Source organism: Heptranchias perlo, chromosome 3 (genome assembly GCF_035084215.1).
Source record: "Heptranchias perlo isolate sHepPer1 chromosome 3, sHepPer1.hap1, whole genome shotgun sequence".
NCBI lineage: Eukaryota > Metazoa > Chordata > Chondrichthyes > Hexanchiformes > Hexanchidae > Heptranchias > Heptranchias perlo.
Genome location: NC_090327.1, coordinates 65,198,473 through 65,211,610, shown reverse-complemented (window position 1 = coordinate 65,211,610; position 13,138 = coordinate 65,198,473). Strand labels below are relative to the sequence as shown.

General features: G+C 41.3%; 1 protein-coding gene across 1 annotated transcript in view; it reads right to left on the bottom strand.

Annotated features, from left to right (window-relative positions):
- The window catches only part of LOC137306421 (regulator of G-protein signaling 20-like), a 175,589-nt gene extending 168,710 nt beyond the window's left edge, over positions 1-6,879 (bottom strand). The window contains exon 1 of the mRNA XM_067975607.1: positions 6,763-6,879. Coding sequence (XP_067831708.1) covers positions 6,763-6,879 — 117 coding nt within the window. The remainder of the gene's footprint in view (positions 1-6,762) is intronic.
- Between the last annotated feature and the right edge of the window lie 6,259 nt (positions 6,880-13,138).

Sequence of the window (13,138 nt, the reverse complement as noted above, 5' to 3'; positions counted from 1 at the left end):
AAGACATCATCCACATGATGTTAGATGGGTGTTAAAATTACAGTCAGGTGGATTATCAACTCCTTAAAATGTTAAAAGTAAATATTCAATATATTCTACTATCCCTATCTTTGTAATTATGTCTTGTGCCTGATGTGTCCAACATGTTTGTAAGGGGTGGCAAAGTGTCTGTTGTGTCCATAGAGAGCAAAGCATCTTGATTGGTTGATTTTTAGTAATGTTATTTTGAGGCAATCAAAAAACTTTTAAACACTCACAAACACACACAGTACACTTGACTATCTCTCAAAAATACAAATTCACAAGAAAGGGAACTAATCAAATCCATGAAATAAAAAATCAAAGTCCTTTTTAAAGCAGTTATGTTGGTTCAATACCCATTCTACCATATACTCATAATGTTTCTAACATAATAAAATAAAAAATCACAACATTTGCCCATAAACTTACTCATTCCATTTTCCAATATCTCCAGCCAGTTTCCCTTTCACAATCCACCCTTTTCTCAGTTGTTTTGGCTCTCCATTCTGCTCCATTTCCAAAGTGTTTATTGTTGAAATGGTATCATAGAATCATAGAATGGTTACAGCACAGAAGGAGGCCATTCAGCCCATCGAGCCTGTGTTGGCTCTTTGTAAGAGCAATCCAGTTAATCCTATTCCCCCACTCTTTCCCTGTAGCCCTGCAAATTTTTTGCCTTCACGTATTTATACAATTCCTTTTTGAAAGCCACAATTGAATCTGCCTCCACCACCCTTTCAGGCAGTGCATTCCAGATCATAACTACTCGCTGCTTAAAAAAGTTTTTCCTCATGTCGCCTTTGGTTCTTTTTGCCAATCACCTTAAATCTGTGTTCTCTTGTTCTTGACCCTTCCATCAATGGGAACAGTTTCTCTTTATTTACTTTATCTAAACCCTTCATGATTTTGAACACTTCTATCAAATCCCCTCTTAACCTTCTTTGCTTTAAGGAGAACAACCCCAGCTTCTCCAGTGTCTTCACATAACTGAAGGCCCTCATCCCTAGAACCATTTTAGTAAATCTTTTCTGCACCCTCTCTAAGGCCTTCACATCCTTCCTAAAGCGTGGTGCCCAGAATTGGACACAATACTCTAGTTTTGGCCGAACTCAGTGATTTATAAATATTCAACATAACATCCTTGCTTTTGTACTCTATGCTTCTATTTATAAAGCCCAGGATCCCGTATGCTTTCTTAACTGCTTTCTCAACCTGTCCTGCCACCTTCAAAGATTTGTGCACATATTCCTCCAGGTCTTTCTGTTCCTGCACCCATTTTAGAATTGTACCATTTAGTTTATATTGCCTCTCCTCATTCTTCCTGCCAAAATGTATCACTTTGCACTTCTCTGCGTTAAATTTCATCTGCCACCGTGTCCGCCCATGCCACCAGCTTGTTTATATCCTCTTGAAGTCTATCACTATCCTCCTCACTGTTTACTACACTTCCAAGTTTTGTGTTATCTGCAAATTTTGAAATTGTGCCCTGTAGATCCAAGTCCAAGTCAGTAATATATATCAAGAAAAGCAGTGGTCTCAACACCGACCCCTGGGGAACACCACTGTATACCTCCCTCCAGTCCGATAAACAACCGTTCACCACTACTCTCTGTTTCCTGTCACTTAGCCAATTTTGTATCCATGCTGCCACTGCCCCTTTTATTCCATGTGCTTCAATTTTGCTGACAAGCCTACTATGTGGCACTTTATCAAAAGTCTTTTGAAAGTCCATATACACAACGTCAACCGCATTGCCCTCATCAACCCTCTCTGTTACCTCATCAAAACACTCAATCAAGTTAGTTAAACATGATTTGCCTTTAACTGGCCTTTAACTGGCTTTCCTTTATTAATCCACACTTGTCCAAGTGACTAATAATTTTGTCCCAGATTATCGTCTCTAAAAGCTTCCACACCACTGAGGTCAAACTGATTGGTCTGTCCGGGTTTATCCTTACACCCTTTTTTGAACAAGGGTGAAATGTTTGCAATTCTCCAGTCCTCTGGCACCACCCCCATATCTAAGGAGGATTGGAAGATTACAGCCAGCACCTCTGCAATTTCCACCCTTACTTCCCTCAGCAACCTAGAATGCATTCCATCTGCATCGGGTGACTTATCTACTTTAAGTACAGCTAGCCTTTCTAGTACCTCCTCTTTACCAATTTTTAGCCCATCCAGTATCGCAACCACCTCCTCCTTTACTGTGACTTTGGCAGCATCTTCTTCCTTGGTAAAGACAGATGCAAAGTATTCATTTAATACCTCAGCCATGCCCTTTACCTCCATGCGTAGATCTCCTTTTTGGTCCCTAATCAGCCCCATCCCTCCTGTTACTACCCGTTTACTATTTATATGCCTATAGAAGACTTTTGGATTCCCTTTTATGTTAGCCATCAGTCTATTTTCATACTCTCTCTTTGCCTCTCTTATCTCCTTTTTCACTTCTCCTCTGTACTTTTTGTATTCAGTCTGGTTCTCACTTGTATTATCAACCTGACATCTGTCATATGACCCCATTTTTTGCTTTATCTTACTCTCTATCTCTTTTGTCATTCGGGGAGCTCTGGCTTTGGTTGCCCTACCTTTCCCCTGCGTGGGAATGTACCTAGACTGTTCCCGAACCATCTCCTCTTTAAAGGTCGCCCATTGTTCGATTACAGTTTTGCCTGCCAATCTTTGATTCCAATTTACCTAGGCCAGGTCCATTCTCAACCCACTGAAATTAGCCCTTCAATTAAGTATTTTTACACTAGCTTGCTCCTTGTCCTCTTCCATAACTAATCTAAACCTTATGATATTATGATCTCTGTTCCCTAAATGTTCCCCCACTGACACTTGCTCCACCTGACCCACCTCATTCCCCAGAACCAGATTCAGCAAAGCCTCCTTCTTCGTTGGGCCGGAAACATACTGATCAAGAAAGTTCTCCTGAACACATTTCAGAAATTCCTCCCCCTCTTTGCCGTTTACACTATTACTAGTTGAAATCCCCCATTATCACTACTCTATAGTACTTGCACGTCCCTGTAATTTCCCTGCAAATTTGCTCCTCTATATCCTTCCCACTAGTTGGTGGCCTATAGAATACACCCAGTAGTGTAATGGTGCCTCTATTGTTTCTTAATTCTAACTAAGTAAATTCTGCCCTTGACCCCTGAAGGACATGCTCTCTCTCCAGCACTGCAATATTCTCCTTAATCAATACTGCCACCACCCCTCCATTTTTTCCTTCCCTATCCAGTATATTTAAAAAAATGCTCATCACAGACCTGGGATTAAAATTCCCAGGAGCTCCATGCCTGGTCAGGCATCCAGCAGAATGAATGTACACAAGTCCACTTTATTCTATGTATAAGATATGTTCTAGTCTCCCCATTTCCTCCTTGCTCAGCTGCATGCTGAGTGCTGCCCGACCCCAGGCAACCCCCACCCCCACCTTCCCTGAGTGCTGCCAAATGCCATCCATCAGCCCCCTCTCCCAACTACCTCCATCAATCTCCCCAACTACCTCCAGACTCTAGTTTCTCCCAGACCCCATTCTGCCTGAGTGCTACCAGACCCTGGGAACTTGGACTGCTGCCAAGCCCCACACCTCTCCCAAGTACTGCCAATTCCCAGGTATCCCCCTACTGCCAGTTTCCAACCACCCAATTGCTATCAGATCCCAAGCCCTATCGCTGAGTGGTGCTCCTGGACACGAGACTGTCAACTCCACCATATTACAGCAGGAGACTGGCGGAACCTCTGAGGCATTTTGGAGCCAATTAATTTTGTCCATGCATAATAGCACAGGAGATCAAGTGATGCCTATAATTGTCTCCTATATTTTTAGAAATTGATGGGGCCGAAATTCGACTCGCGCCCAAAAGCAGCAAGCAAGTTGGCGGGATTGCTCCATGTACTGATCCATGCCTGCCTGAGACCTGAGACAAATTCATCATCAGGCCTCATTTAAATGGAAGTGGTGAGCGACAGGCACCAAACAGGCAACCAAAAGCAGCTCGCCAGTCAGGGCCTGATGAATTCTGGCTGGCTCAGCCTGCAGGTAGGTCCCGGGACGGGGGATGGGGGGTTGGGTGGAGGAGGTGAAGCCAATGTGGTGGGGGGATTCTCAGACCGGCAATAGCCCACTGTATATTTGTGGAGCCAGGCAGAACACTCCCTCCTCCTTCTGACTCCACAAAGATAAAACTTTGAGAAAGTTTTGAGGCTGTTTTTGTGAAGCCTCCAGTGGTCACTTTAAGGACCGGTGGTTAGGCTGCTCAAGACCTGATACAACTACGCAGAGCTTGTGCAGCTCAAGCACCGCCCATTTGTACCTGAATTTTGTACCGGGGTCCTACAACTCGTCCATTTACAGGCTCGCCTAAATACAGCATCAGGAGGGCCTTGGGCGTCTACGGGGTGGCTGAGGTACCCTCCCAACTTTCAACTCCTGGCTGCCCTTTTTTTACGTGCAAAATGGATGACCATGAGTTGAATTCCTCCCCAGTGTCTCTTTAAATTGCAACATCTTTTGTCATAGTATGCAAATTATTTTCCGTAAATTTCTTTCTCAGATGCCCGATGTGATGTACATTTTATGATATCATGTGATAAGATGGGCGAGATGCCTGTTGTTCATCATAGTTCACACAATTAACAAATCGATGTGAGAACAGGATTTTGTTGGTGCCATTCAGAAACTAGCAGCTAATAATGACACCTGCAATAATGATCGTTTAATGCTGCTCAACCAGCTAAAGTGCTACTTAACCAACATCAATTTTGAAAAGCTTATTAATGCAGATGTGGAGTGACCAAATTACTTCAAGAATGTCTGAGCATCCACAGATAAAAGCCAATTTTATTGACCAGGTCCAGCAAGTGCTTGTGTGATGGAGCAATACAATGGGCTAAATTTTTGTCTTTACTGTCTGTCTGGTGGAGTGGATCATTGTAGAACCTGACCAATTTTCATTCCATTGAAATCAATGGAATAAAAATCAGGCAGGTTCTATAACAGGTAGGTGATCTGCTCCACCAGATTACTGCCAAGGTGAAGATGAAAATTAACCCCATTGAGATTTTTAGTGCATGAGGACAGCCTCCAAATATAATTCAGGGGCAACAAGTATAGCAATTTTATGTCTTAAAAAAAAGCAGAAAAGTAAGGTAACAATATTATGCTACAGCAGTGTCACATGACATATATGGACATGAAGGAAAGCCATCATTAAATATATATGCAAAAGTGTTGTAGTCACACAGAAGAATGTTATCAAGAATGTAGCAAGTAAGGTAGTACAAGCAAAAATAGCAGGATTACATAAAGTATATGCTACAATACTGCAGTGGCAAAGAGAATGTACTGGAGGAAGAAATTCCCATGGGCCAAATCACCTTGTCTCAATCCACACTGCTCTTATACTAATAGCAAAACTAGTACATATCTGTACAACATAACATGGAACAAGTGATGGACCCTATCAGCAGAAAAATGTTACTGCATGTAAGCAATAAAAATAAATACATTCAGCGTGATGCTCTGAAAATTTTATATGTGGTCAATTTATCATATGGTCCATGGATCAATATTGGCTTACACTCAGGGACTCATTGCAAATGCTGAAGCACTCCTGGTGACCCCAGTATACAGCAACAGTAATAATGTGATGTTAACTCAACAAATACAGAGAAATACAGAAATTCAATGACAGATGGATAAAAGCCTAATGACTTCATAGACCTCCCTGGGCCCCCTTGCAGGACCACCCTCTGTCTTGCTGCCCCAATTGTTTTGGCCCTCCAATTGCCAAAACCTGAAAAGAAACTTCGGAGTTCACCACCTTAAACAAAAAAATGTTGTTGCTGTAAAGTACACTAGCAGCCATTCTCTGACCCTTGATTCCCATGGCACTCCCAATACATCATTGCACTAGACACTGGGTGCGTCAAAAAATATTCAAATGTGATGACCTCACATTAGGTCAACTCAGTTGGATGCAGGCATGGCCAACACATAATTCGCTAAGCTGGGACCACATTATCAGCTCCATACTATCCCATCTGATCTCTCCATAGAGCAAGCATGGCTCTGTTCCTGCAACATAGTCACCGCCCCCATGCTCTGGAGCCAAAAACTCCTCTGTACTTTCCAATTCTGTTGCTGGCAGTTCAAAATCTTCACATTCATTAAATTCACTAATGTCAAGTCTGATCTGAAGTAAAAGACTCACTTTTCTACTTTCTTCCATCACTGTCCAAGTATGCACAAGGTTTTCATGATTGGCCATAACAAGGCCTGAATAAATGAAAAACACTGCTAAAGTTCATGAATTCAGGAGGAATCCTTAGAGCAGCACTAAACCCAGGCAAACATTATGTTAGCACTTTCTATCAGCATTACATCACTTTTTATTTGCATTTTTGTTAGCATTATTGAAGAGAGAAAAATATGACTCTAAGTAGCAACCAGAACAATACAATATAATCTCCTCTGCTGAGCCACAGTATATTAAAGTCCACTTAGTATGGTCTACTTTTTCTGGTAAATTTACAAATGCATTTCAATTTATTCAAACACAAAGTGGTCTGAGAGAGCATATGTAAAATATTGTGTGAAATGTTAATTTTAGTGGCTTCAAATAAAACAGCAATATCAAAAATAATACATTATCATATGACTAACCATTTAGCTTTTACCGACAAAGAGTACCTCATTGCTGAATTATTAAAGTGGTCTTGCCCAACATTTACCTTAAGTAGCTGTAGCTCTTCTTTTTCCTGCTCATTTTCAATTTGGATGATTTCCGTTGCTTGGTAACCTTCAGCATAGTGCCGAGCTCTGACCTGAGTGAAGAATCTTCTCCACATTGAAGAAAGCTGGAAGTATTCTTGGACTCCAGATAATCTTCTTTTGATCGACAAGAGGACACTTAATTATCTTGCACTTTGGCATTAATTTTCATTTGTAGATAGTTGTTTGTATTTTCTCCGTTCTCAGGAAAGGTTCATATATATCACAGCTGAGTCGACATAACCTGTTTATAGTTTAAATGACAAAAAAGGATTATCTACTGTCAATGAAAATGTGCCTTATCCAATGCGTATTAGAACAGCATTCAGGCTTACAGATGACCTACAATTTTGTACAGCTTTTTAATGTGGACAAAATAAAAGAATGAATCACATTCCTCCAACTGAATCTATATACTTGAGTTTTTGTAGGCTATCTTCACATCTAGCCATGTCCAATACAGTTTAATCAGTAAAAACAATGATGCATTAATCTCCTTATCATGAGCTGTACTCCATTTCTGTCCTCCATGAGTCTTTAATGCCTTGCTTTAGTATTAGGAGTTATTACATTCCCAAGAACAGATGGTCTTGTCTACGTGATAATCCTTTCAGTATTATTAAAGATATTCAGCTTAACTAAATTAGTGAGAGCTGTGTCTACATATAGCATGCTTCTTCTAAATTTAACACACCAACTAAAATTACCTTCTATTAATATCAGTTTGCTATAAAAATAAGACAACAATCTGATTCAGACAGATAAAGAGGAACTGCACTTTTCTTGTTTTTAAAAGATATACATTTCAAAAATATATTCATAGACCAAAGCTTCCACCGAGTGTTCTGAACAATATCTCCTCTTATGTTGTAATTTGTATTTATTCCATTGGGCTTAGAATTGCTTCTCTTTTGTGTAATGGATACTCAGTAGGATGGGATCACTGCATCAATGTATCAATTTGTTGTTGTGTTATATAACTTTAATGATCTTTTACTGACAGCACAACTGGTTATCTGCAGAGCGCAATCTGGCCATCTTAAAAGATACTGGACAAAAGAGAAACAATAGAACCCTCATCGCCTCCACCCCCACCCCCACCCCCACACTGCTCTTCCACCCACCACAGTGGTCAAAGCATTAGGCCAGGATCAGGATCATTATATATCTGATACTGGTTGTGTGCTCCATGGCTATTAGCACTCAGCTTTTTGGCTACCAGATCCAGGTGTCAGCATTTGCTAACAAAAATCAGCTGAAACTGGACCACTCTTCCTCTATCTACCTTCGTCTGGCTGCTAATGCACTGGACCAGGTTGTGCTCTCCTCAGTGCTGCTGCTAACCCTAGGACAGGAATTGAGGCCTCAGTAGGCAGGAGCTAACACGAGAACAGCAATTCCCTCCAGCAGTACATCGAGGCCACAATCCTGCAACTGGTCCAGTTGAAGGAGAAAAATGGATGCCAATGAAAGGGGATAAATGGTTAGCAATTGACTAGGGGAAAATGGACAGCAATGAAAGAGCAAATAGATATCAATAAAGAGGAAAGGGAAAAGGAAAAATGAAGGGGAAAAGGAATTGGATAATGCGCCTGCATTTAGGATACTAATGAGGCATCAGAGAGGGTTCCTGGCCCTCCTTTTATTTTTGACTACAATGGAAATAAAAATCGTGAGAGATGTAAATGCTCTGCCGACTCACCATCACCCGTTTTACACTATCGCACAAAGTCAAGATCTACCCCAAGGTGTGATTACCTCATGACTTGGAGACTTGAAAAAAATTGTACTTACCTCCTTTGGTCCTATTATGATGTTAAGTATAGCCACATGGAATCGATAGTCTGTGTAAGTTTTGCCATTTTGGGTCTTTTCCTGTCCTTTTTCATATGTTTGTAAGCTAAATAACCTGCTTACATCATAGGGTAGATTTTCCTCTTCGATGCACCTGAGCAACAGAGACCCACTGCGTCCAATCTCCGCCCCCACAATGCTGCCTCAGGAGTTCTGGGGGTTCCCAAAATGGACGGAACTGGGCCTGCGCCTGCATTTAGGATACTAATGAGGCAGGAGAGAGGGTTCCTGGCCCTCCCTTTATTTTTGACTACAATGGAAATAAAAATCGTGAGAGATGTAAATGCACTGCCGACTCACCATCACCCGTTTTACACTATCGCACAAAGTCAAGATCTACCCCAAGGTGTGATTACCTCATGGAATGGCCTTCTGGGTAGAATAGTAGAGAAAAATCTCTGGGATCATTCAAGAAGCAGTTCGATGCTGTAATGGGGAAATTGGAGGTTTCTATGCTCGAATGAGCTTGCCTCCTCCATACTTAACCTTGTAATGAGTTTTCATGATTTAGTACTTAAAAGCCAAAGATATTGAAAAGAAGAATTCATTCAGCATATTTGATGTCCCTTGGTCACTTGTTAACATATCACCATTGCGATCTATCAATGACCGCGCCATTTCATTTTTATAGCAAGATCAGCTTCTTGTTCCCTAAGTGCACACAATGTCCGAAACGCAGTGGTCCCAGTGCCACTGTGCTGCAACCACATTATATGCTCTATGGCATTAACGGTAATGTAGCCACATGGATAGAGACACAGCCACGGAACAGAAAGTAACGAATTGGAGTATCTGTTTTTTTGGGTTGGCTTGATGGGATGGTAGTAAGCTTAAGGAATCTATGCCAGGGCTGTTTCCATTTATATGAATGACTTGGACATAGGTGTAAGAGGAATTTTGAAGTTTGTTGATAATAACAAATCAGTGGGTATGAAATCTGTAACAAAGAATACAGGAGACTTCAGGAGGACATAAGACAGGTTAATAGATTGGGTAGATAGGTGGCAGATGTAGTTCAGTGCAGAGATAGTGAAGTAATACATTTTGGGAAAAAGAGCAGTGAAAGGAAATATGATCTAAATGGTAACTTTTATTAGAGTAAAGGAACAGAAAGTTCTAGAGTGCAGATACCTAAATTATTAAAGGTAGGAAAAGCAATAAAAAGGCAAATGAGAGTCTGGGTGTTATACATAAAGGCATTAAATATAACAGCAAGGAAATCTTGTTAAATTTGTCCAAGACGTTGGTTAGGCTACAGTTAGTGTGTTGCATAGAGCTCTGGACACCCTTTAAAGAATCATGGAAAGGGTACAGTGAAGATTTACTGAAATTATACCAGGAATGAAACGTTACAGTTATAAAGAAAGGGTTGAATAAATGAAGCTTTTCCCACTGGAATAGAGGTTAAAGGTATATCTAATAGAAGTTTCCAAGACAATGAATGGTTTTGAGAGAAAATAGTAAAAGATTGTTTCCATTTGTTGGTAAATCAGTAACAAGGGGACACAGAATTTCAGACTATCACCAGAATAATGATGGGGAAAGTTAGAAGATTTTTTTTCACACATCGAGCAATTAGAATATGGAATTCTTTACCAATAATGGCTGTTGAATCATAGACCATCATTTAAAAGGGAATCGGCTAAATATTTGAAAAGGAAGAATGGTACAGGCAAAGGGTAGGGAAATGGCATTAAAGTGGTTAACTCCAGTAGAAGAACTAGCATTGGCACAAGCATGGTGGGCCAAATAGCATGCGTCTCTCATGTAATTTCTATGATTTGATCATAAGTAGTTTCCTCAAGTCCTCTGAAACCCTTTTGATCCATGAGATCATATTTATTTTTAAAGCCTTTTTTGCCTGAAGTATATCAATGCCCAGTTAGTGTCGGCACATCAGGTAGGTTTTAAGAACCTCTGGGGCTGATTTTCAACTTCTGCCCAAAACAGGTGCTTAGCTGGAAGAGCAACTGCGCCACTCACTTATAGCTAGTGTCTGAAGGCCTGACCATTATTGGGTTTGGGCCTCTTTTGAATACCTCCGGAAATCTGCAGGTGCCAAGCGGGCATCCCACTACAGCTCGTCAGTTGTGGGAGAATGGGAAATTGGCCAGCTCCTATGCTGAGCTGGGGCCTCGGGGAGGGGAGCTGTCCGCATTATTCTTGTGGAGTAAGGAGAAGCACTCCTGCTCCTCCTGGCCCCACAAAAAATCTCCCCAGGAAATTTTTGGGCCTTTTCTTGAACGGCCACCAATTCATTTGTATATTTAAGTAGCTTCCACTGGAAACATGCTGGTGTGCTGCTCGTTAATTCGCCGGCAGTTGAATCGCCCCCATATGTCCAGTCTTGACTCTCAAATGCTGTCCTTGTCAGCCAAACGAACTTCACTCCATACAAACTTCAACTAATCCAAAACTCTGTCATATGCATCCTGTCCTATTGCTTATGGCTCCTATCTTTGCCCACTCTCTGGAACTGCCTCCCTAAATCCTTCCTTCTTGCTACTTCTCTCCTCTCCTATTCAAAATTCGCCTATGATTCTGGTCAACTCTCCTAACTCTTATACTAATGCTCCCTGTCTATACCTCCTCCATGCAGTGGCTTGGGCATTCTTATGTTACAGATGTTCGCCTGGAATTTTCGCAGGGGTTCTCCCAATCATCTGTGTAATTTTAGCGGAAGATTGAAGGAAACCCTGGAGAAACGGTGTGAACAGCCATTTATGCCATTTTTGCAGGATTTCTACTGATCTTCTACTGAAATTACAGCACGAGATCGGGAAAACTCCACAGGAATTCTAGCCCGTAATGTAGATGCAAGTTGTAATTAAAATATTATTTGTGCCATTTTCTTTTTATTACTGCCAACTTGTCCACATAAGTTAAGTTTTCTTTTGTTGTTGAACTGTTTAATTTGCATGATTTCATCTTATTACCATTGATTACGTAGTAATTACAGCTCAGGAACAGGCCGCTCGACCTATCAGGTCTATGCCGGTGTTTATGCTCCACATCAGCCAGTATTGTGGATTTTTGTGACATGAGATAAAAAGAAATACTATGAATCCTAGAAATCTGAAATAAAAACAGAAAATGCTGGAAACACCTTTTTTTATTATTCGTTCATGGGATGTGCGTGTCACTGGCAAGGCCAGCTTTTATTGCCCATCCCTAATTGCCCTCGAGAAGGTGGTGGTGAGCCGCCTTCTTGAACCGCTGCAGTCCATGTGGTGAAGGTTCTCCCACAGTGCTGTTAGGTAGGGAGTTCCAGGATTTTGACCCAGCGACGATGAAGGAACGGCGATATATTTCCAAGTCTGGATGGTGTGTGGCTTGGAGGGGAACGTGCAGGTGGTGTTGTTCCCATGTACCTGCTGCTCTTATCCTTCTAGGTGGTAGAGGTCGTGGGTTTGGGAGGTGCTGTCGAAGAAGCCTTGGCGAGTTGCTGCAGTGCATCCTGTGGATGGTACACACTGCAGCCACTGTGCGCCGGTGGTGAAGGGATTGAATATTTAGGGTGGTGGATGGGGTGCCAATCAAGCGGGCCACTTTGTCCTGGATGGTGTCGAGCTTCTTGAGTGTTGTTGGAGCTGCACTCATCCAGGCAAGATGAAGAAAGACAGGTTAAAGTTTTGTGTGGGATCCTTTGTCAACACTTTGACAACACTTTGATCCTACTCAAAATATTAACCTCACTTTCTCAGATCAGATGCTGACTAACCTGCTGTATATTGCCAATGTTTTCCATTTTCATACCAGCTTCACCTTGAACTCATTTGGCTCCTATGGCAAGCAAAATGATATGTGTAGTGCATGTCTGAAATAACTCTGCAAATGGGAAATTCCTAGAAAGATAGCTAATTAATGTTTACTCAATAACTATTACCACAAGAACCCATGTTACATGCAGCACTTGCAAAGTGTGTTAATAATTACTTGCTGTTTAGCATCTAGGATTTTCCCCCTCACGGTACTGAAATTAACTTTTCACTTAGCAAGTACCATTACTTGAAATTCAAACAGAGAACATTAAAATCTATTTTATGTACAGATGATGAGTTTACAGAAGAGTTGCAATTGGACAAAAATGCAACAAAAAAGCAGAGAATCAGTGAAGTGTTGGAATCACGGTTAAACTAATTTCTGCTACTTGCAAGCTGATGAGTACATTCATTTTTCGACTCAATGAACCTAGAAAATAATTCACCTCAGACTCGTTTGCAAATCAAATTTTCCAGCTGCGGCTCCATGTACCATAGAGTAATCATTACTATTCATAAAACGGTGGACCCCACAGGTCCCTTTGTAAATTATTTATCGGCCTAACTTTACAAATTCACGTTTCTGGTGTGGAGCCTTGCTTGCCAGGAGCATATAATGTGAAATTTTGGGGATGCTTCCCCACAATTTTACGTCCACGTCGTAAAATCGGCCCTATTAGCCTTGAAATTGTGAGACTCTGCTGGCAGAGCAGGACTTTGC